The following is an 18779-nucleotide window of genomic DNA, read 5'->3' as shown; positions in this document are numbered from 1 at the left end:
CATTGAGAAAGGGGACCTCGCGCTCGACATGAGGCAGGTAGACCTTGTTGTTGAGCCCAAGAACCTTGATGGTGACTCCGTCGTTTGTTGCTATTATTTCGCCAATCACCGCGACAGATGCCTCTTTTGGTTGGAAGACTTCAATCCCGAAGACATTATTTCGGAATGTAAAGGCGTCTAGAGTCCCTCACATGTATGTGGGTAGCTAATAGTTCTAAGAGGATCTTGATCTCATGGCTTGTTCTCGTTTTCATAACCAGGGTTTGCCATTGAAGCACAATATTGGTGTGTTCCAGTAAAGGTTCGCACGGTATCTTTACCTCACTGTCCCATTCCTGATAAAATTCTAGATCATATGCAAGTAAATTAACATAAAATGTAGGAAACATTGGGATTACTTTCCTAGCCTGTGCCCAGTTACACAAAACATTGTCGATGAAGTTAAGGATATGTTGATACATGCAACATGTGGTCAGTACTCTCCTAGATCTGATAATTTGGTCTGACGCATATGGTCGCAATGAGCAGACCACTTGACATCGATGCAGTCTTCTGCGGCATTTGATGCCATTGAACTCAAGGACCATCTTTCTGTGGTTAACAAAATCAAGGGTGTGCTACTTTGACACCTCCTCGCAGACTGCCATGCGCTAATCCTTTTTTTTCAAAGTCCATCCCACTTCCCCTACGGACCAGAGTATGCGACGAGGGCATGCTGCTATTGTCATTGGTGAGGCTTGAGCCTGAGTTCGATCTATTCCATTACTGGTGTTGATCATCATCTAAGGCCGCATCATGCATATATTCAGTCAGTGCTCTCATTTATACATCTAACTGTAATTCACACTCGTTTTCAAGCTCATAACTACTTTGTGCATTATTACGGTGAAGACTGCGTGAGACTGAAGTTTGAACGATCGGTCCACGGTTGGGCATATAAACCATCACCATTGATGGTCATTCTCGCACCCCTTCTGTTCTTTGACCCCGTGGCTCAAGTCCAAGAACTGCACAAGATTTTTGTGGACGAGGTTGCTTACACGTCACGGTGGAATGAATTCTGTTCAAAATTCAAAGGGCAGCTTCAGGGCTCCAACCTCTTGGTAAGTCCACCTTTTCATTGTAATAAACTTTCATGCGATCAATGTTGAATCAGGCCACTGTCTTACTCAATGCCAACGTTGGGTTTCTTGCCATCAACACTGTTGATAAAGGCGGTAGAGATGCCATTCAGTTGGCAAGCTACATGTCCTTGGTGACGAGCTTGGGGAGCATAGTCCTCGGCCTGTCCTTTGTCTCATATGATCGAACCTCTGGACAAAATACAGCCACGGAAGTGGTCAGTATCCCACCGTGTTACTGGAACGTTTCTTATGGCAGTTTGTTCAGGTAGAATTTCTAGGAAGACTTCATGACAGAAAACACGGACTGGAAAAGTTGGCTATAATCTATAGCCTCCCCAGGGCATTGCTGATGTGGGGGTGAGCCTGCACTCTTAATATAATAGGCGGGGCCCTGATATCAATGTATTAGTATGGCCTTCTTCTTTGCGGCATTCTCGATCGATTGGTAGACTTCTGGAGATATGACTTCAGGACTATTGTTGGGACTGTGACACTGGTCGTATTGGTGATGATTTCAAACAGTATCATTCTCACCAGGGGGCCAACCTGGCTATGTGGAGACATTGCCAAGAAACTATCGTCTCGTCTGACTGACGTTCGGAAGCAAGTCATGGAGCTCGGCTAAATGTACCCTACTGGCGACCCTCGAACCTATCCTAACGCGATTGACCTTGGTACTTCCATTGGCCTCTCTGCCGAGGCGGATGCTCCAATGTGCAGCGTCTTTTATATTACAGCTTTGCCCTAATTCAGAAACACCGAGCCCAGACAACCATGAAAATCACCCCAACTACCCTATCCCCCCGGTCCTGCCATACCACCCCACCGCTTCCGTAGATGCACCCCAGCAACTATATGCTGTCAATTTCGTGCTGCCACCATCGGATTCATGCACCAACCCAGGTGTTATGTCAGGCGCAGACTCTTTGCAACGGATTCGAGAAAATACCCAGACGGTTTTCCAGGACCAATCTACCACGGAGGCTCGCAGCGAGCCTGGTGGTGTCCCCTTGTACGTGCCCTTTAACACATTTCCAAGCTCACCGGCCAATGCACCACGGCATTCTGATGCTTTCCCTACTGGCTTACAAAGTGCAGCGGTAGCCACCGGCACGGGCGCACCCATATCGCCTGGTTCGTTTGGTACAGAAGAAAGGGAGGGTGTGACGCACATCAAGAATTTGGTCGAAGAGCCCTGGGAACTCGAACATCCTCAACATTTACCAAGCACAACGCCACCTCCAAGAATCTATGCTAGAAGTGCTACTGGTGACCATTTCCGTCATGCGCCAGGAGCTCCCCAGTCGACGCCACTTGAAGCCGACCATGGCATAGTAGAGGAGTGCCAGGAGTAGGAATACATACTGGTTCTGACCTGCAGGGTCGCCATGGCAGATTATAAAGGACACGAGGGTCGTCAAGCTCGTGGTGGTTGTTCAAGCTTCAAGGACCATGGAAGGTGCACATGAGCAGCTGCGGCTGGGACTAGTGGTAGCAGTAACACAATTGACCATCATATAGCGAAATGTGTAGTGAATAGTGCAGAATATCAACATGGCCGTGGAAAGACAAGTTGGAACGAAGGAACAAGGGCAACGTATTCCGCTCGCTGCTCATCTGTCATCACATTACCGCGGACGATCAGACTATCCAGTGGACACTCTGACTGTGCCAGGAATGCCTTGAACTCTTCGTGAGGCCACTCTGATACACCGTGAACAGCAAGTACGCGTAGAGTGGGGAATGAGAGAGCATCGAGCAGGTCGCTGAAATCGAGCGTCTCGTCATCATACGAGAGCGGACGTCCTCGTGCTCGCTTGAGCCAAAAGTCGTAGCAGAAGGCTGCCTACTGCCAATTTCTGTCGTCATCTTCCACAGACAGCACACACCACAAGTTGGGCATGCCTACAGCAACCTCCCTCTACCGTCGACATATTCTAGTCAACAGCATAGGTGCAGTTACCTTTGATGGGGGCTGGAATTCATGGAGTTCCGAGATTTGCGGGAGACAGTGGCAAAATATTTGGGACAGGACTTCAGTTGGCAAGCGCCAAAGAGGTGATACGAGCCTCTTGTGCATATTAATGGATTCGATGATCTTGTTCTTCTGCTCGACGACATGCTGCTGAAGAGTGTGGATACCATCCACGACTGTTTGTAAACCTGAGGTGTTCGAGTCGTGCAAAACTGCGTCCAACTGGTGTTTGCGTTCGGTGACGACTGGTACTGATGTTCTGGTCTTGCTCAATTACAGTGATTGGGATTGGGGAATTTTGTTCGGGAGTACAGGGTTTCGAGATCAGGTATATCATCAGGCTGCTAATGGTCAATAATGCATCGGATGAAACATCCTCACTGACGTACAATTTCTCGTGAGCATAGCTGAAGCGAATGGTTGTTATTCGCAGAGGCCCAGTGTCTAAAACTTCGGTGCTTACGATGGTCTGCAGCGCAGCGATGATATCCGAGACCGTCGAAAGATTGACTTTGGAATTGATCACTTGCATGTTGCGACTCGCAAAATACGTGCAACTGGATAGTAGAAAAAGCGACACGCTCATCGCTCCAGCCAAGGACGAGGATAGACACAGATGCTCTTAATAAAATCTATGCGGTGATGACAACAAGGAGGAATAAAATCACAAAGGGTCTTAAGCATTCAAACAGCACGAAAAAAGGCATGGTGCGTAGTGATGTCATCTTTCAAAGTTGTGATACGAGTCTTCTACTAGGATAGTAACATACAGCAGTGGTAGCATAAAGTATACACGGAGAGTGGCACGACCCACCGTCATATGGCGAAACCTGTAACGAATGGTACAGGTTATAATACAAATTAGAACGAAAGAACGGGGGCAATGTATTCCGCCCACTGCTCGTCTGTCACCGCACTACCACAGACGGACAGAGTCTCCAGCGGACACTTTGACCGTGCCAGGAATGCCTTGAACTGATCATGAGGCCACTCTGATACATCCTGAACAGAAAGTACGCGTAGAGTGGGGAGTGAGAGAGCACCGAGTAGGTCGCGGAATTGGAGCGCTATGGCATCATCATCATCACCATCAGTACCTCTACAATAGATGTATAAGGTTTGAAGGTTTGTGTGTGTGAATGGCTTTAATGTTTCGCCGTAAAAGAATAATATGGAAATCGTTAACGAGGATAGGTTGGGAGCTAGTTGGAGCAAGTGGTGAGCAGCTTTTGCGTCCCATGCTTCGATCTCGAGTGTTGTTAGATGGGCCCATACGGGATTGCAAGAGGACAAGTCGTCAAAGTCGAATGACCACCCTGATACCTCAAAACTGGACAGAGTAGACGGCAGCTGCGAGATAGGGCGTGAAGTACTGGCTGTCACATCACTACCAGAGATATCTTCATGGAAGTACACGGTCATCTCCTCAAGTCCTGGGAGGTCTCTGAACATATCAAGTTCAGGTGTGTCAGAACGGTAGAAATCGACATAGAGAGATTTCGTTTGATTGATGTAAGGCTGAAGAAGGCATTGTAGCTTGGTCGAGTGATCATCTGCGCGGAACTGGAGTCTTAACGAGAGTGGACGTCCTCGTGCTCGCTTGAGCCAGGTGTCGTAGCAGAAGGCTACCTGCTGCCAATTTCTGTCGTCAACTTCCACAGACAGCACGCACCACAAGTTGGGCATGCCCACAACAACCTCCCTCCACCGTCGACATATTCTGGTTAACAACATAAGTGTGGTCAGCTTTGATGGTGGCTGCAATCCATCGAGATTCTGAATTGGCGGGAGACAGTGACAAAATATTTAGGACAGGACTTCAGTTGGCAAGCGCCAAAGAGGTGATACGAGCCTCTTGTGCAAATTGATGGATTCAATGATCTTGTTCTTCTGCTCGACCTGAAGAGTGTGAATACCATCCGTGACTGTTTGTAAACCCAAGATGTCATGCAAAACTTTGTCTAGCTGGTGTTGACGTTCGGTGATAATGGCATTGATGCTCTGGTCTTCGAGCTCAATTGCACAGTGATTGGGATTGTTGAATGTGGTTCGGGAGTATGGGGTTTCGAGATCAGGCATATCAGGCTGCTAATGGTCAATAACGCATCGAATGAAACATCCTCACGGACGTACAATTGCTCGTGAACATAGCTGAAGTGATTAGATTGTTATGAGCAGAGGAGTGCCTAAAACTTCGGCACTTACGATAGTCTGCAGGGCAGTGATGATATCCGAGACCGTCGAAAGATTGGCTTTTGAATCGATTGTTTGCATGTTGTAAGTCGCAAAGTATACGTCCAACTAGTATTGGGAAGAGTTTAAAAAGGATCCGAGTCGGGTAATATGTACAACAATGATGCACAAATCATGTTTTATGTAAGCGCGAGGCACGAGCACGTGCAGAAAACGACGTCTATGTAGGGGCCGAGTAAGGTTAGGAGAACGTTCCTTTCTTTCTCGCTACCACCAGCTCGGCATAAGTGCTCGTATATCGATTGTTTTCCTCTAGTCATTTGCCTCGAAACATTGATATTCGAAATCAAAACATCTTCTCTTTTCACCATGAATAGACTTATAGTGGATCCTAACCTGGAACACTGTCCAGACTTCACTTTGGCTGCATTCCAACCCAGTTGTCTTCTGCTCTTAAATCCCTTGACTGATGATGCACAAGCAGCTGTTATGCTACAGAACATCTGGCTGGCCATGAACTCTACTCTAAAAATTCAATGGCAGCAGCAACTTGACTCTGACACATTGGAAGTCACAGAACAACAATGTCTACTTGACAAAGCTGCTGAGCAATGTCTTGATGCTCAAAAGCTACAAGATGCTGTTCTTGCTGAGGAAGACAGGAAGAAGAACCATATCCATCACATTGTTATTCCTGACCATCCCCACCCCAAGTGGGCTGCTGAGGAAATTCTTGTCTCAGACTTTGCCTTGTGCAAACTTGACAAAGCGCAATTCATGGAACTATACTACTGGACTAACAAGGGTCTTGCTGATGTGAGAACAAACTTCTGTACTTTGGATGATGACAGCATGGTTCCAACAGTGGGTGTTGATGGTTCTGCTACATGGATATCAGCCAGTGTGGCTCATCCAGCCACTGGTGTCATTCCTGACCACCTCCTAGCTCTGCTTGATTTTTCATGCGCAATTCCCCACTTCATTGCCTCTCATGAGCAGCATGGCTGGGCCAACTCTCACATCATTATGTTAGCTAACTTCTTTGGTGCCTTAATGTTACATAAGTACTGGACCTTGGACAACATTTTGGAAATGTGCATTCTTCTTTCTTACCAGGAAGAACAGTGCCATGCATGGCACCAGGCCATTACACAGCCCTCTGGTGCTTGGAACATCTCCATCATAGACACTGCAGAAATGTCTAGCGTTTATGATCACATTTATCATATTAACTGCGACCGAATGAACCAAGAGTATGATCTGAAGGTTAGTACTTTCTTCCTTTCTCTTGTCTCATACACTGATGTCTTTCAAATTTCCCTTATAACCTCAATTCCATACTTACCCATGAACCTTTATCCCAGTGCAACTTACAGCTGGCATTTGGTGATATGTGTTACTGTTAAGAACCATGCTCAAAGGAGAGAGAGACTGACTCAGAGGGGCTTGGCCTCAGCTCATATGCTGTGCCCCTTACCTGAGTATGTGCCCTTCATTTCAGAGGAAGTCCAATGATGGTCTGATGAAGTCTGGAGAACTTCTGGAGGCTGGCTACTCTGGTGGAGAGTGTGGGAGGACTTCCGGAGGAGTGTGGGAAACATCCGGAGAAGCACAGGAGAGTTCTGGAGGAATGCAGGAAATGCTCAGGAGAGTTCCCACTGCAAGGTAATACTTCTACAGGAAAACAGGATGGAAGGATAGGAGGTCTGGAGGACAGGAGGACAGGATGTCTAGAGGTATGGAGGACGGAACATCTGAAGGACAGGACACCCGGAGGTATGAGGGACAGGAGGTACAGAGGTACAGAAGACAGGAGGTCCAGAAGGAATAGGGGCTACATCAGATGAAGTCTGATGTAGAAGCAAATGGAGGTAGACTACCCTAAGGTAGAGTCAGAGGGACAGGAAGTGGACCTACATCCAGAAAGAGGGTAAGTGCCGGAAAGGCAAGACTCCAGCCTAGGGAAGCAATCCCTAGACTTGGGACAGAGACATAGGGGACAAATCCAAAGGTCCAGAATTCTGGCCTAGGGAATCCTTCCCTAGGCCTTATGGAAAAGGACAGGACTCAGACAGACTGAAGTCTGGAAGATGATTGGCAAGTAGAACAGGATCTAAGATGATATTCAGACTGAGGACTCTACTGTAGTTGTACAGGGGTTATATACTAGAGGCTATCTGAGAGGATCAGTAAGCAAAGGAGTAAGGCTATGTACGAGCATGTGGAAACACATTGGTAAGTAAGACAGAACATAAGTAAATGAACTTGGAGATGAAACTAGTACAAGGATCAATCAGCAAGATGGAAACAGAGATATCCGAGAACTGGAAAGGGGGAGATGCCTAAATGGGGATAGGTGCAGGATCTCAGACGGAGGGTGGGAATAGGTCCAGAGATAGTAACAGTTAATATCTGGAGGTCTGGAGATCTGGCAATCTGGAAGGCAGGGCAGAAACAGGACTGAGATATGTGAGGTGGTGGATGTAGTCTGGAATCTGAGAGGAGGTAAAGTCTGGATGTCTTGCTGGACGGAATGTGCATAGGGTGGACAGGATAGGGGATCCAGGAATGAGTCGGATATGGGGTCCGGAAATAGGTCCGGAAAGCGTGGGAATATGATGGGATCTATGTCTGGCATATGGGATATGACAGTTATGTTTTGCATGTTTGCATTGTGTGTTGTGCGTTGTGTGTTGTGTGTTGTGCGTTGTGCATTGTGCATTTTGTGTATGCTATATGTGTTATACATGTGTTTCCCTTGTATCTGGCCTTTGCTGGCCTTTCCTCAGTGCATGCAAAGCCTGCAGGCCTTCACCCCTAGTGACAACTCTTTTCAGAGTCACACCAGGAGGGGTAGACCAGGCACAGTGCAGGTGCCTTATGAGCGTTGCATTTTGCTGGCTGATCAACAAAGAGCAGCCTCACCCTCTTTGAATGCCAAATACTCTTGCTCTGAGAAAACACCTTGCATTACCTTGGGTTTTTCCAATGGCACACATGGACAACGCCCTCCAGCTGTGTGTGCTGTTTGTCTTGGGCAAAACAGTCACTCCTTCATCAAATATCCCACCGAGCGCCTCTGGGACAACTCCATCCCTGCAGTCAGCAAATGGGTCAACCATCAGCTCCTTATCCATGACACCAACAAGGCCCTTTGTGTTGATTGGCAAAGGGGACAAGGATGCTCAATGTTGTTAAGGTTGTACTCAAGGGATAACTGGATCCGAAGGGCTTTGGCCTCAGCTTGTGTGCTGTGCCCCTTACCCGAGTATTGCCCCTTATTTCAGGAAGGCAAGACTAATGCGTCCAGAAGGTTGGACAAGTATCATAATGGATCCGGATGACTTCCGGATGAGGGATAAGTATCATAGGGCTAATCTGGATGAGTCCAGACTAGAAACTAATGGTAATAGACTGTCGGAGACAGAGGCGGATACAGATAGACTATAGGAATCAATCCTAAGTCTCAGAGGGTGACGAGAGTAGAGATACTCAAGTCTGGAGGACAGGAATGAGTAGAACTAAGATGATGTTCGAACTGAGGTACTACAGAGAGTTACAGGAGGTTATATACTATAGGTATCTAATGGAATGATCAATCAGCAGAGTCTGAGGCTATGTATGAAGCATGTGGATAGTCTATTGGTAAGTAGAAACAGATCACAAATCATGAAATGGAAATGAAACATAGGTAATGGATCAGGGAGCAGGATGGATATACAGATAACCAAAATACCGGAGTTAGGGGGTTACCAAAAGGAGGCAAGCACTGGTTGTGGATTCGGATGAGTTGTGGACTGGACTGGACAAGTGGACAGATTGAATGACGAGATGTTGGAGGGAGATAAGATGTGGATAGGATCAGAGATAAGATGTGGATCTGAGATGAGATAAGGGTCGGATCTGAGATTCAGATATGCGGATATGACAAACGTGCTCTCACAATGAACAACATCTCTGTTCTGGTTGCTTGTCCCCCTCGCATGGAGCCCAGTTCTGCGATTGTGCTCAGATGTCTACTACCAGTATGTCCTTATAATGTGGTTGCTTGGGAGTGCCTGCTCTGAGAACATGGGCTGGAGGAATGTTATTGCTGAATTCCTGCTGGTTTTTGCAATGGTTTTGACTTGCACCTACCAAAGCTCTCCATCTCTCAAATACCACCCAATCACCCTTCACTTTCTCAGCATCGGGATGCCTTCAATGCCATCATTAAATGGGAACTCAACACTGGACATTACATTGGCCCTTTGTCATATGCCATTCTGGACTCTCAACTCTAAATCCGCTTCTCTGGATATCTGGATCCGAGATCCGGATCTCAAATGATCTGATCTATCTTTATCTCCCTTCCGGAATCCAAACCCTATATCAGTGCCCAACTCCATTTAGACTGCCCCTGTCTCCAGACTCCGGTTAACCATGTTTCCCTTTTGATTATTGATCCATTACATACATTTCATTTCCAGTGTTCATTATTTGTGATCTGTCCTACTTACTAATAGACTTTGCATATGCTTTGTACATAGCCTTTATGTTTGCTGACTGATTCCTATATGATACCTACAGTATATAAACCTCCTGTAACTCTCAGAAATACTCCAGTTCGAATATCATCTTAGTTCCTGCTCATTCCTGTGTCCTCCAGACTCAAGATAAGTCTCTTGTCATATTCCGAGTCTTAGGATTGCATCCTAGACTATATTTCCGACTCTACCTCAGGGTAGTCCATCCTCTGTTAGTTTCTAGTCCAGACTTCATCCAGATTAGTCTTATCCACTTGCCCAGGTAACATCTGGACGTCCGTCAGATTTATCTCATGTCTCAGATCCGAACGTCCGTTATCTGCCCCAGTCAAATCCTGGAAACTCCGGATGACTGTTCTAGCCCCCAGAAATTAAGGGCACATACTCAGGAAAGGGGCACAGCGTATGAGCTGAGGCCAAGCCCTTGTGATCCGACCCCCTCGAGCATGTGACCTTAACAGTATATTCAAACTCACACCTTTCCAAGTATACTTACATCTATCATGGCTCCTACCAAAACAACAAACCCTCTCCGAGCAGCCAGACTAGTTTCTGCCCACCAGGATTCTACCCCTATCATCGAAACCTTCAATAGCTTCTCTCAGCGTCGTGTTAGCCAGCGTGCTACTGCTGGAAGCATCTCAGAACTCCTGAGTCATCAACATCCGGAAACCCCTACATGGACCCCAGCCTTAGCCCCTCTGGGCAAAGGAGATCCAGATGACGATGACAATGATGATAATGATGATGATACCCCTGGCAGAAATCCACTGGATGGGAATGGTGGAAATCCAGACAATGATCCGGATGATGATGATGATGATGATGATGAAAATGATGGCCTGAATCCGCAGGACCACATCATGGTACTCCTATCCAGAGCTATCAACAACCTCGCCTGAAACAATCATTGCACCACCCTTTCTGAAGACCCAAAGGTCAAAGTCCATGAGCTGGATGTCTTTGATGGCACCGAGCCCCGGAAACTGCAAGCATTTTTTGTCCAGTGCGAACTCAATTTCCAAAGCAAACCCAATGCTTTCTGTACCAGAAGGTCTAAGGTCAACTTCGCCCAATCCTATCTCAAAGGCATGGCCCTTGAATGGTTTGAACCGGACCTCCTTTCCAATGAGAATACTGATCATCTGGACTGGATGGATGACTATTCCAAGTTCATGCTTGAACTCCAGACCAATTTCGGACCTCATGACCCCTCTGGAGATGTGGAAATGCAGCTCGAGCAACTCAATATGCGCGATGGACAGCACATCAATAAGTACATTGTGGAGTTCCAGCGGCTTGCCTCACAAGTCTGCGGATGGGGCGATGGAGCCCTACACCAACAATTCTATAACGGGCTTCCGGCTCATATCAAAGACAAAATCAGCCGCATGGGAAAACCCACTACCCTCCCGGAATATAAGACCCTCGCACAAACCATAGATGCCCATTATTTGGAATGCAAGGGAGAGATCTCCTGCAAAACCAAACCCTCCTCATCCACTCCTCCTAAGCAGTCAGCCTCTGACCGGACCAGCTCCCACTTGTCCGGATCTGGAAGTAACAAATCCGGAAATCAGAATTCCAGACATAAACCCAGAAAACCCACTATGTCCTCTACCTCGTCCGCTTCAAAGGCCCCGGACCTTACCTCCAAGTTGGGTAAGGATGGAAAGCTAACTTCTGAGGAACGCCAGAGGTGTTTAGATAAGAAGCTCTGCTTATTCTGTGGCGGACCTGGACACACTGCCCAGGACTGCAACAAATCAACTTTGCGCACTGCCAAAGGCTGCGCTGCTACAGTCACTCCAGAAGCCAAACCGGAAGCCTTGTCCGAGGCGAAAAAATAGTCTGCGACCCTCCTGACTCCGTATGGGATGGGGGTCGCATTATCTCAACCCATACAAAGGAGTTACATCTTAATGCTGTCTCTGTTTCCAATCCGACTTCACTCTGTCCATATATCATGATTCCGATGTATCCCAGTATTTCCGAATTTCTGTCTCTTGTAGATTGTGGTTCCTCTCATTGTTTTATAGATACAAATTTTGTCTGAAAATATAAAATCCCTATATACAGAATCCCTCCACTTCCGCTTTGTTTATTTGATGGTACTTGTAATAACAATATTTCTGAAGCCATAGACCTCCCTGTCCAATTTTCATCCGGTGTAGTTACCTCTGATACGTTTTATGTTACCCCTTTGGATTCATCTTGTTTTGTCATTCTTGGATATAGCTGGCTCACCTGACACAATCCATTAATTAACTAGGCTTTAGGCAACATCGAATTCTAAACGACACCTCATAGAATACCATCGACCACTCCGATGTCACTTCCACCTCCGGAACCTCTTCCTCCGGCAGAAATACTTCCTCCAACTACACCAGAACCCTCTGCTGATAAATCTGGTCTGCATATTTCCCTCATTAATGCAGTTGCCTTTTGCCAGGCCTGCAAGATGGAAGGATCGAAGCAGTTCAGCATCTATCTCTGCCCCTCCAGACTGGATCTCCAGTCTGCCTCGCTCTCGTCTGAAGCCCCTAACCTTTCCGGAATACCTCCGGAATATCAGGAGTTTGCGGATGTCTTTGATAAGGGCAAAGCTAGTCAACTTCCTCCTCATTGTCCATATGATCTGAAGATCGATTTGGAAGAAGGAGCTAATCCACCCATCGGAACTATCTATTCCCTTTCTCCGGTTGAGCTTGCAGCTCTCCACAAGTTCCTTGATGAGAACATTGCAACTGGACTCCTCCGATCCTCCTCCTCTCTGCATGGAGCCCCTGTCCTGTTTGTAAAGAAGAAGGATGGCTCCCTATGACTTTGTGTGGATTTCCGAGGCCTCAACCAGATCACCAAGAAAGACCATTACCCCTTGCCTCTCATTTCCGACCTCTTAGACTCTCCGAGCCACACTAAAGTTTACACCAAAATCGACCTCTGGTCCGCCTATCATCTTGTCCGGATAGCAGAAGGAGATGAGTGGAAAACTGCTTTCTGGACGCACTATGGCTCCTATGAATGGTTGGTTATGCCAGAAGGTCTTACCAATGCCCCAGCAGCTTTCCAACGCTTTGTCAATAGCGTTTTTGCGGATATGCTGGATGTATGCGTTGTTGTGTATCTGGACGACATCCTCATTTATTCCCAAGATCTTGCAACCCATAAGGAACACATCCGAGAAGTACTACATCAACTCCAGAAGCATTGCCTATATGCTAAACCGGAAAAATGCGAATTCCATTCCTCATCCGTGGAATACCTTGAATACCTCCTATCTCCGGATAGCCTTACAATGTCATCCGAGAAGATCCAAGCTATCACTGACTGGCCGGAACCCCGGAAAGTCAAAGATGTCCAATCTTTCCTTGGATTCGCAAATTTCTATCATTGATTTATCTTCAACCACTCGGATATTGTGGTCCCACTCACCTGGTTAACTCACAAGAATGTCCCTTGGAACTTTTCCGAGGACTGCCGGAAATCATTTGAAACACTCAAGAAAGCCTTCACTTCCGCTCTGGTGCTGACACACTGGATGCCGGACATTCCTATAGTTGTGGAAACAGATGCCTCTGATTATGCTATCACCAGAATACTTTCCATTGTATGTCTGGACTCAGAGCTTCATCTGGTAGCGTTCTACTCCTGTACACTTTCCGCTCCAGAACTCAACTATGACACCCATGACAAGGAACTCCTAGCCATTTATGAAGCTTTCCGGACCTGGCGACACTACCTGGAAGGCTCTTCCAAGCCTGTGGATGTTGTCACAGACCACAAAAACCTTGAGTACTTCGCAACCACAAAACTCCTTTCCCACCGTCAGGCTCAATGGTCAGAATTCCTGCATCAGTTCAACCTCATTATCCGCTTCCGTCCCAGAAAACTTGGAGCTAAACCAGATTCCCTCACTAGACATTGGGACATCTATCCCAAAGAGGGGGATAAGGACTATGCTCAAGTTAACCCTCACAATTTCCATCCAGTATTCACTATGGAACAGCTAGCTTCATCCCTACGAGCCTCATCCTTAGCAACTCCAGTTCTCAGAGCAGCTGTATTAATGGATATAGAACGACTCCGGACCGACATCCTGACTGCACTCCCTAATGACCCTATCGCCTCCTTACATCTTCCGGAATCCAATGATCTACGACTTCGCATACTCTGGAATACTCATGACCACCCCCTATCCGGACATTTTGGTCAAAACCAGATGTTAGAACTCATCCAACACGAATATACCTGGCCCAGAATACGCACCTATGTTAGGGACTATGTTAGATCCTGTACTACCTGCGCCCGAGCCAAGGTTCCAAGACATAAACCCTACGGATTGCTCAAACAGCTCCCTATTCCGGAAAAGCCATGGAACTCCATTTCCATGGATTTCATAGAACAACTTCCGGACTCATCTGGCTTTACAGCCATCCTCGTCATCATAGATCGCCTATCCAAGCAAGCAATATTTGTTCCAACTCATGACACCATTACCTCCCCAGACCTCGCATGCCTATTCCTACTCCATGTATTCTCTAAGCACAGTGTCCCATCCCATGTCACTTCCAATCGAGGTATGGAATTTGTGTCCCACTTCTTCCGGTACCTAGGGAAAGCACTGGATATGGTTCTCCACTTCACATCTGGATATCATCCGGAAGGAGATGGACAGATGGAAAGAGCCAACCAGACCCTGGAACAATACCTCCGGATTTACTGCAACTACCAGCAGGATAATTGGTCGGAATTATTACCCTTGGCGGAATTCGCATACAACAATGCTCCGAGTGCTACTACCAGAGTTTCACCCTTCTTCACCAACAAAGGATACCATCCGAACATTTCCATCCATCCAGAACGCGACCTCTCTTCCACCCATGCCCATGATTATGCTATAGATCTCAACGAGCTTCATCAATTCCTCCAAGAAGAAATGTCCCATGCGCAGGAGCGCTATCAGGGCCCTGCAGATGCTAAGCAGAAACCCACTCCAGACTTCAAGGTCGGAAATCTAGTCTTCATCAAAGCACAATATTTCTGGTCCACTAGACCCTCAAAGAAACTCTCGGAAAAGAACTTAGGACCCTTTGAGATCATATCCCGTCCCGGATCCCACTCCTTTACCCTACATCTTCTGGAATCCATGAAATCCGTCCACCCTGTCTTCCATGTCTCCCAGTTAGAACCCACAACTCCCAACACCATCCCCAATCGCATCCAAGCACCCCCACCTCCAGTGGAAGTTGACGGAGAGCCTGAGTATGAAATTTCCGAAATTCTGGACTCTAAACTTGACCGCTGGAGACGACACTGTCAGCTCCTATACCTCGTCCAGTGGTCCAGATATGAGGGAACAGATGAGGAAACGTCTTGGCTACTTGCCACGGAGCTCGGAAATGCCTCAGAATTAGTATCCGACTTTCACTCTGCATACCCAGACAAACCCAGTCCCATTTCACTACTTTGAGATACATGCAGATATATGAGTACATTTAGAGGGCAAGAGCGGAAGTCCAGAATCAGGCATCAGTCTCCATGTCACCTCCGGATCCGCCGGCCTCATTTCTGGCCTCCTTTCCCACCTCTCCCACTCCCCCATCCTCCTGAGCACTCTCCTCTCTGGATCCAGAATCCTGGGATCCACCTCAGATGTACTCCATAAGGGTGTTCTGGAACTCCCTCTGCTGGTCCAGGAATCCAGCCATACCAATACTCATCCGGTCTGCTGCAGCTCTACTCCCTTCCACCGCCTGAATGCTCCTCTCCAGAAGTCCGTTAGTCCAGACCAACTCAGCCACAATACTGTTGGCCGTGGCGACCCAAGCCTGATCATCATACTCCACATTTGCTTCTTCCGCCCCTATAATAGTAGCTGGATTAGAGATAATGGTCACCTTATCTCCGGAATCCAGATCTGGACTGTGCTGACATCTCTTCCCCTTGCCTTTGGGAGAAGGAGTCCCCTCCGGACGAGTCCTCTTCTTGTTGGAAGACGCAGATGAGGCCTGGTCAAAGTATTTCCGGTTCTCCTCAGGGCCCTTCGGACATCTGTAGCACTTCTCCTTGGTTTTCCAGCAGGCATCACAAGCCTTTATCTGTCCGGATGTCAAAATACTGGATCTGAACATCCGGAAAATAGACACTTACAGTGGACCTACTACCAGCCTCAACCCAACAGCATTCCCTCCTCTTAGTCACGCAGTTCCTGCATGCCTCCGGATCATATTTCATCTGAGGATAAGCACATTTTCAATTCCGGGACAGTCCAGACCACAGGAAACTCACCTTTTCCACCTTCCAGGCCTTCTCAGCCCTTTCCTTCTGGATCTCAGCCAACTCCCTCTGCTTCTTCTCCTCATCCTCCTGATGTTTCCACTCCTCCGCTCTCCGGAGCTCTTCCGCCTTCCGGTGCTCTTCTGCTTCATCAGCCAGACAGATGTTGGTCTCCACCTCAGCTAATTCCGCCCTCATCCAGGCCTGACGCAGTTCCAGTTCCTCCCTGGCAGTCTTGGGCTTGTTAGATTGGTTGGAGGAGTTGCCAGACATAGTGAATAAGCTGATGGAAGAATATGGGGGGTAAGAATCAAATAGGACGCTTTGGCAACACTATATCTGTGAAATCCATCCCCTGGAATCCCCCATTGACTTCTCCATTGTCTTGCACTCATTTCTTCCAGACCCTCATTTCCAACCCCTGTGCCTCAAGGGTTCAGCCTAAAGGGGGAGATACTGTCATATGCCATTCCGGACTCTCAACTCTAAATCCACTTCTCCAGATATCCGGATCTGAGATCCGGATCTCAAATGATCTGATCTATCTTTATCTCCCTTCTGGAATCCAAACCCTATATCAGCGCCCAACTCCATTTAGACTGCCCCTGTCTCTGGACTCTGGTTAACCATGTTTCCCTTTTGATTATTGATTTGTTACATACATTTCATTTCCAGTGTTCATTATTTGTGATCTGTCCTACTTACTAATAGACTTTGCATATGCTTCATACATAGCCTTTATGTTTGCTGACTGATTCCTATATGATACCTACAGTATATAAACCTCCTGTAACTCTCAGAAATACTCCAGTTCAAATATCATCTTAGTTCCTGCTCATTCCTGTGTCCTCTGGACTCGAGATAAGTCTCTTGTCATATTCTGAGTCTTAGGATTGCATCCTAGACTATATTTTTGACTCTACCTTAAGGGTAGTCCATCCTCTGTTAGTTTCTAGTCTGGACTTTGTCCGGATTAGTCTTATCCACTTGCCCAGGTAATATCCAGACGTCCATTGGATTTATCTCACATTTCAGATCCAGACATCCGTTATCTGCCCTAGTCAAATCCCGGAAACTCCAGACGACTGTTCTAGCCCCCGGAAATTAAGGGCACATACTCGGGAAAGGGGCACAGCATACGAGCTGAGGCCAAGCCCTTGTGATCCGACCCCCTTGAGCATGCGACCTTAACATCTTCCATCTTGCTTATTGATCCTTGTATGAGTCTTCATCTCTGAGTTCATTTAGTTATGTTCTGACTTACTTACTAATGTGTTTCCACATGCTCGTACATAGCCTTGCTCCTTTGCTTACTGATCCCCTCAGATATTGTTCAGTATATAACCCCTGTAGATACTCCTGTAGTTCCTTAGTTTGAATATCAACTTAGACTTGCCCAATCCTCTCTCAGACTTTGGTCCACCTAAGTCTGTCCTACCCATCAGGCCTAGGGATTGATTCCCTAGGCTGGAGCTCTGCCTTTCTGGCACTTACCCTCTTTCTAGACTTAGGTCCAATCCCTGTCTCTCCAACTCTACCTTAGGGTAGTCTACCTCTGTTTGTTTCTACATCAGACTTCATCCAATGTAGCCCCTATTCCTTCCAGACCTCCGGACCTCCTGTCCTTCAGACATTCCACCCTCCTAACCCTCAGACATCCTATCCTCCTGTCCTTTGGACATTCTGTCCTCTGTACCTCCGGACATCCTGTCCTTCTGTCCTCTGTCCTCCTGTCCTCCTGTCCTCCTGTCCTCCTGTCCTCTGGACCTTCAGACCCCCTATCCTTCCATCCTGTTTCCTGTAGAAGTATTACCTTGCAGTGGGAACTCTCCTGAGCACTTCCTGCGTTCCTCCAGAACTCTCCCACACTCCTCTGGATGTTTCCCGCGCTCCTCTGGAAGTCCTCTGGACTTCGTCGGACCACCATCAGACCTCATATGAAATAAAGGGCACATACTTGGGTAAGGGGCACAGCATACGAGCTGAGGCCAAGCCCCTCTGAGTCAGTCTCTCTCCCCCTTGAGCAACATGGTTCTTAACACAGAGAAGCAGTCATTGGATTGTTTTTATGCTTCATGCAACATGTCCAGCATCACCTTACTAACAACATGGTTTACCTATCTGATTTCCAGGGTGAGTGCTCAACCCCTCACCTGACTGTCACCCACAGCTAACCGACTGTACTTGACGTAGGTTCTGGTAACCTCCTTACCAATTGTCAAGTCCTAACAGGGTCATGAGTTTGTGCTACTACTAAGCCTTGGACTGTCACACTAACACAAGTATCCAGGGCTTTCATGAACAATTTTGGCGGAGGAAACTGCACATCTGCTTTTTGTTACAGTTACGCCTGCCCCTATTCATTTTCCCCTTTGTTTACCTGTATTACATCGCGACCACTATTGCCGTCGTTAGATGACTCATCTCTTTCATCTGTATTACATCATGATCACTATCGCCATCACTAGATGACTTATCTCTGACTCGACTTATCTCTGACTCGTCTTATCTCTGACTCGTCTCTGCCTTGTGGTACTTACTATATATACCCGGTCATGTACTCAGTAGATCTTCACTTTAATCTACTAGGTTCTCACCTGAAACATCCTTCACTTAGGACCCCCAATCCTAAGTCATCCAATCCGATATTCAAGCCAAAGACACTCTCTTTGACTTGTCTTA

At 47.2% G+C, this 18779-nt stretch overlaps 6 protein-coding genes across 6 annotated transcripts; 4 read left to right on the top strand and 2 right to left on the bottom strand.

Annotated features, from left to right (window-relative positions):
- Positions 1 to 11: 11 nt before the first annotated feature.
- On the top strand, positions 12 to 581 carry BJ212DRAFT_1403404 (uncharacterized protein). The gene is made up of 5 exons (XM_041337374.1): positions 12 to 129; positions 184 to 193; positions 261 to 285; positions 383 to 471; positions 529 to 581. The coding sequence occupies exons 1-4, from the start codon at positions 29 to 31 to the stop codon at positions 454 to 456; spliced, it is 210 nt and encodes a 69-aa protein (XP_041185628.1). The 5' UTR covers positions 12 to 28; the 3' UTR covers positions 457 to 471; positions 529 to 581.
- Positions 582 to 597: 16 nt separating this feature from the next.
- Positions 598 to 1709, top strand: BJ212DRAFT_200958 (uncharacterized protein). Its single transcript, XM_041342616.1, has 6 exons — positions 598 to 612; positions 671 to 808; positions 859 to 1103; positions 1157 to 1339; positions 1390 to 1481; positions 1574 to 1709. Exons 2-6 carry the CDS (start codon positions 796 to 798, stop codon positions 1587 to 1589), a joined length of 549 nt encoding a protein of 182 aa, XP_041185627.1. The 5' UTR covers positions 598 to 612; positions 671 to 795; the 3' UTR covers positions 1590 to 1709.
- On the top strand, positions 1662 to 2842 carry BJ212DRAFT_200964 (uncharacterized protein). The gene has a single exon (XM_041342617.1). It carries the CDS (start codon positions 1829 to 1831, stop codon positions 2477 to 2479), a length of 651 nt encoding a protein of 216 aa, XP_041185626.1. The 5' UTR covers positions 1662 to 1828; the 3' UTR covers positions 2480 to 2842.
- A 203-nt stretch (positions 2843 to 3045) lies between these two features.
- Positions 3046 to 3291, bottom strand: BJ212DRAFT_1288770 (uncharacterized protein; the record flags this gene model as incomplete). Its single annotated transcript, XM_041332043.1, has 1 exon — positions 3046 to 3291. A coding segment is annotated over one exon (246 nt), but the record flags the coding sequence as incomplete, so codon positions are not given.
- A 1454-nt stretch (positions 3292 to 4745) lies between these two features.
- BJ212DRAFT_1440084 (uncharacterized protein) lies at positions 4746 to 5425 on the bottom strand. The gene is made up of 3 exons (XM_041337757.1): positions 5305 to 5425; positions 5233 to 5250; positions 4746 to 5184 (listed from the first exon to the last, which is right to left on the bottom strand). Exons 1-3 carry the CDS (start codon positions 5371 to 5373, stop codon positions 4906 to 4908), a joined length of 366 nt encoding a protein of 121 aa, XP_041185624.1. The 5' UTR covers positions 5374 to 5425; the 3' UTR covers positions 4746 to 4905.
- A 236-nt stretch (positions 5426 to 5661) lies between these two features.
- BJ212DRAFT_1305712 (uncharacterized protein) lies at positions 5662 to 6478 on the top strand (the record flags this gene model as incomplete). The annotated part of the gene is made up of 2 exons (XM_041333777.1): positions 5662 to 6386; positions 6409 to 6478. 2 exons carry the CDS (start codon positions 5662 to 5664, stop codon positions 6476 to 6478), a joined length of 795 nt encoding a protein of 264 aa, XP_041185623.1.
- Between the last annotated feature and the right edge of the window lie 12301 nt (positions 6479 to 18779).

This window comes from Suillus subaureus, assembly GCF_016647635.1.
Source record: "Suillus subaureus strain MN1 chromosome Unknown BJ212scaffold_169, whole genome shotgun sequence".
Taxonomy (NCBI): Eukaryota; Fungi; Basidiomycota; class Agaricomycetes; order Boletales; family Suillaceae; genus Suillus; species Suillus subaureus.
This window is presented reverse-complemented; position numbering and strand designations above follow the sequence as displayed.

Excerpts from the sequence above, each read along its gene's own strand:
- BJ212DRAFT_1403404 (XM_041337374.1), top strand. The coding sequence starts at position 29 with ATGAGGCAGGTAGACCTTGTTGTTGAGCCCAAGAACCTTGATGGTGAC. Across the intron at positions 286-382 it reads GCCATTGAAGCACAATATTG|GAAACATTGGGATTACTTTC; the intron begins GTGTGTTCCAGT and ends CATAAAATGTAG.
- BJ212DRAFT_200958 (XM_041342616.1), top strand. Across the intron at positions 1,104-1,156 it reads TTCAGGGCTCCAACCTCTTG|GCCACTGTCTTACTCAATGC; the intron begins GTAAGTCCACCT and ends ATGTTGAATCAG. Across the intron at positions 1,340-1,389 it reads AAAATACAGCCACGGAAGTG|GTAGAATTTCTAGGAAGACT; the intron begins GTCAGTATCCCA and ends CAGTTTGTTCAG.
- BJ212DRAFT_200964 (XM_041342617.1), top strand. The coding sequence starts at position 1,829 with ATGCTCCAATGTGCAGCGTCTTTTATATTACAGCTTTGCCCTAATTCA.
- BJ212DRAFT_1440084 (XM_041337757.1), bottom strand. The coding sequence starts at position 5,373 with ATGCAAACAATCGATTCAAAAGCCAATCTTTCGACGGTCTCGGATATC.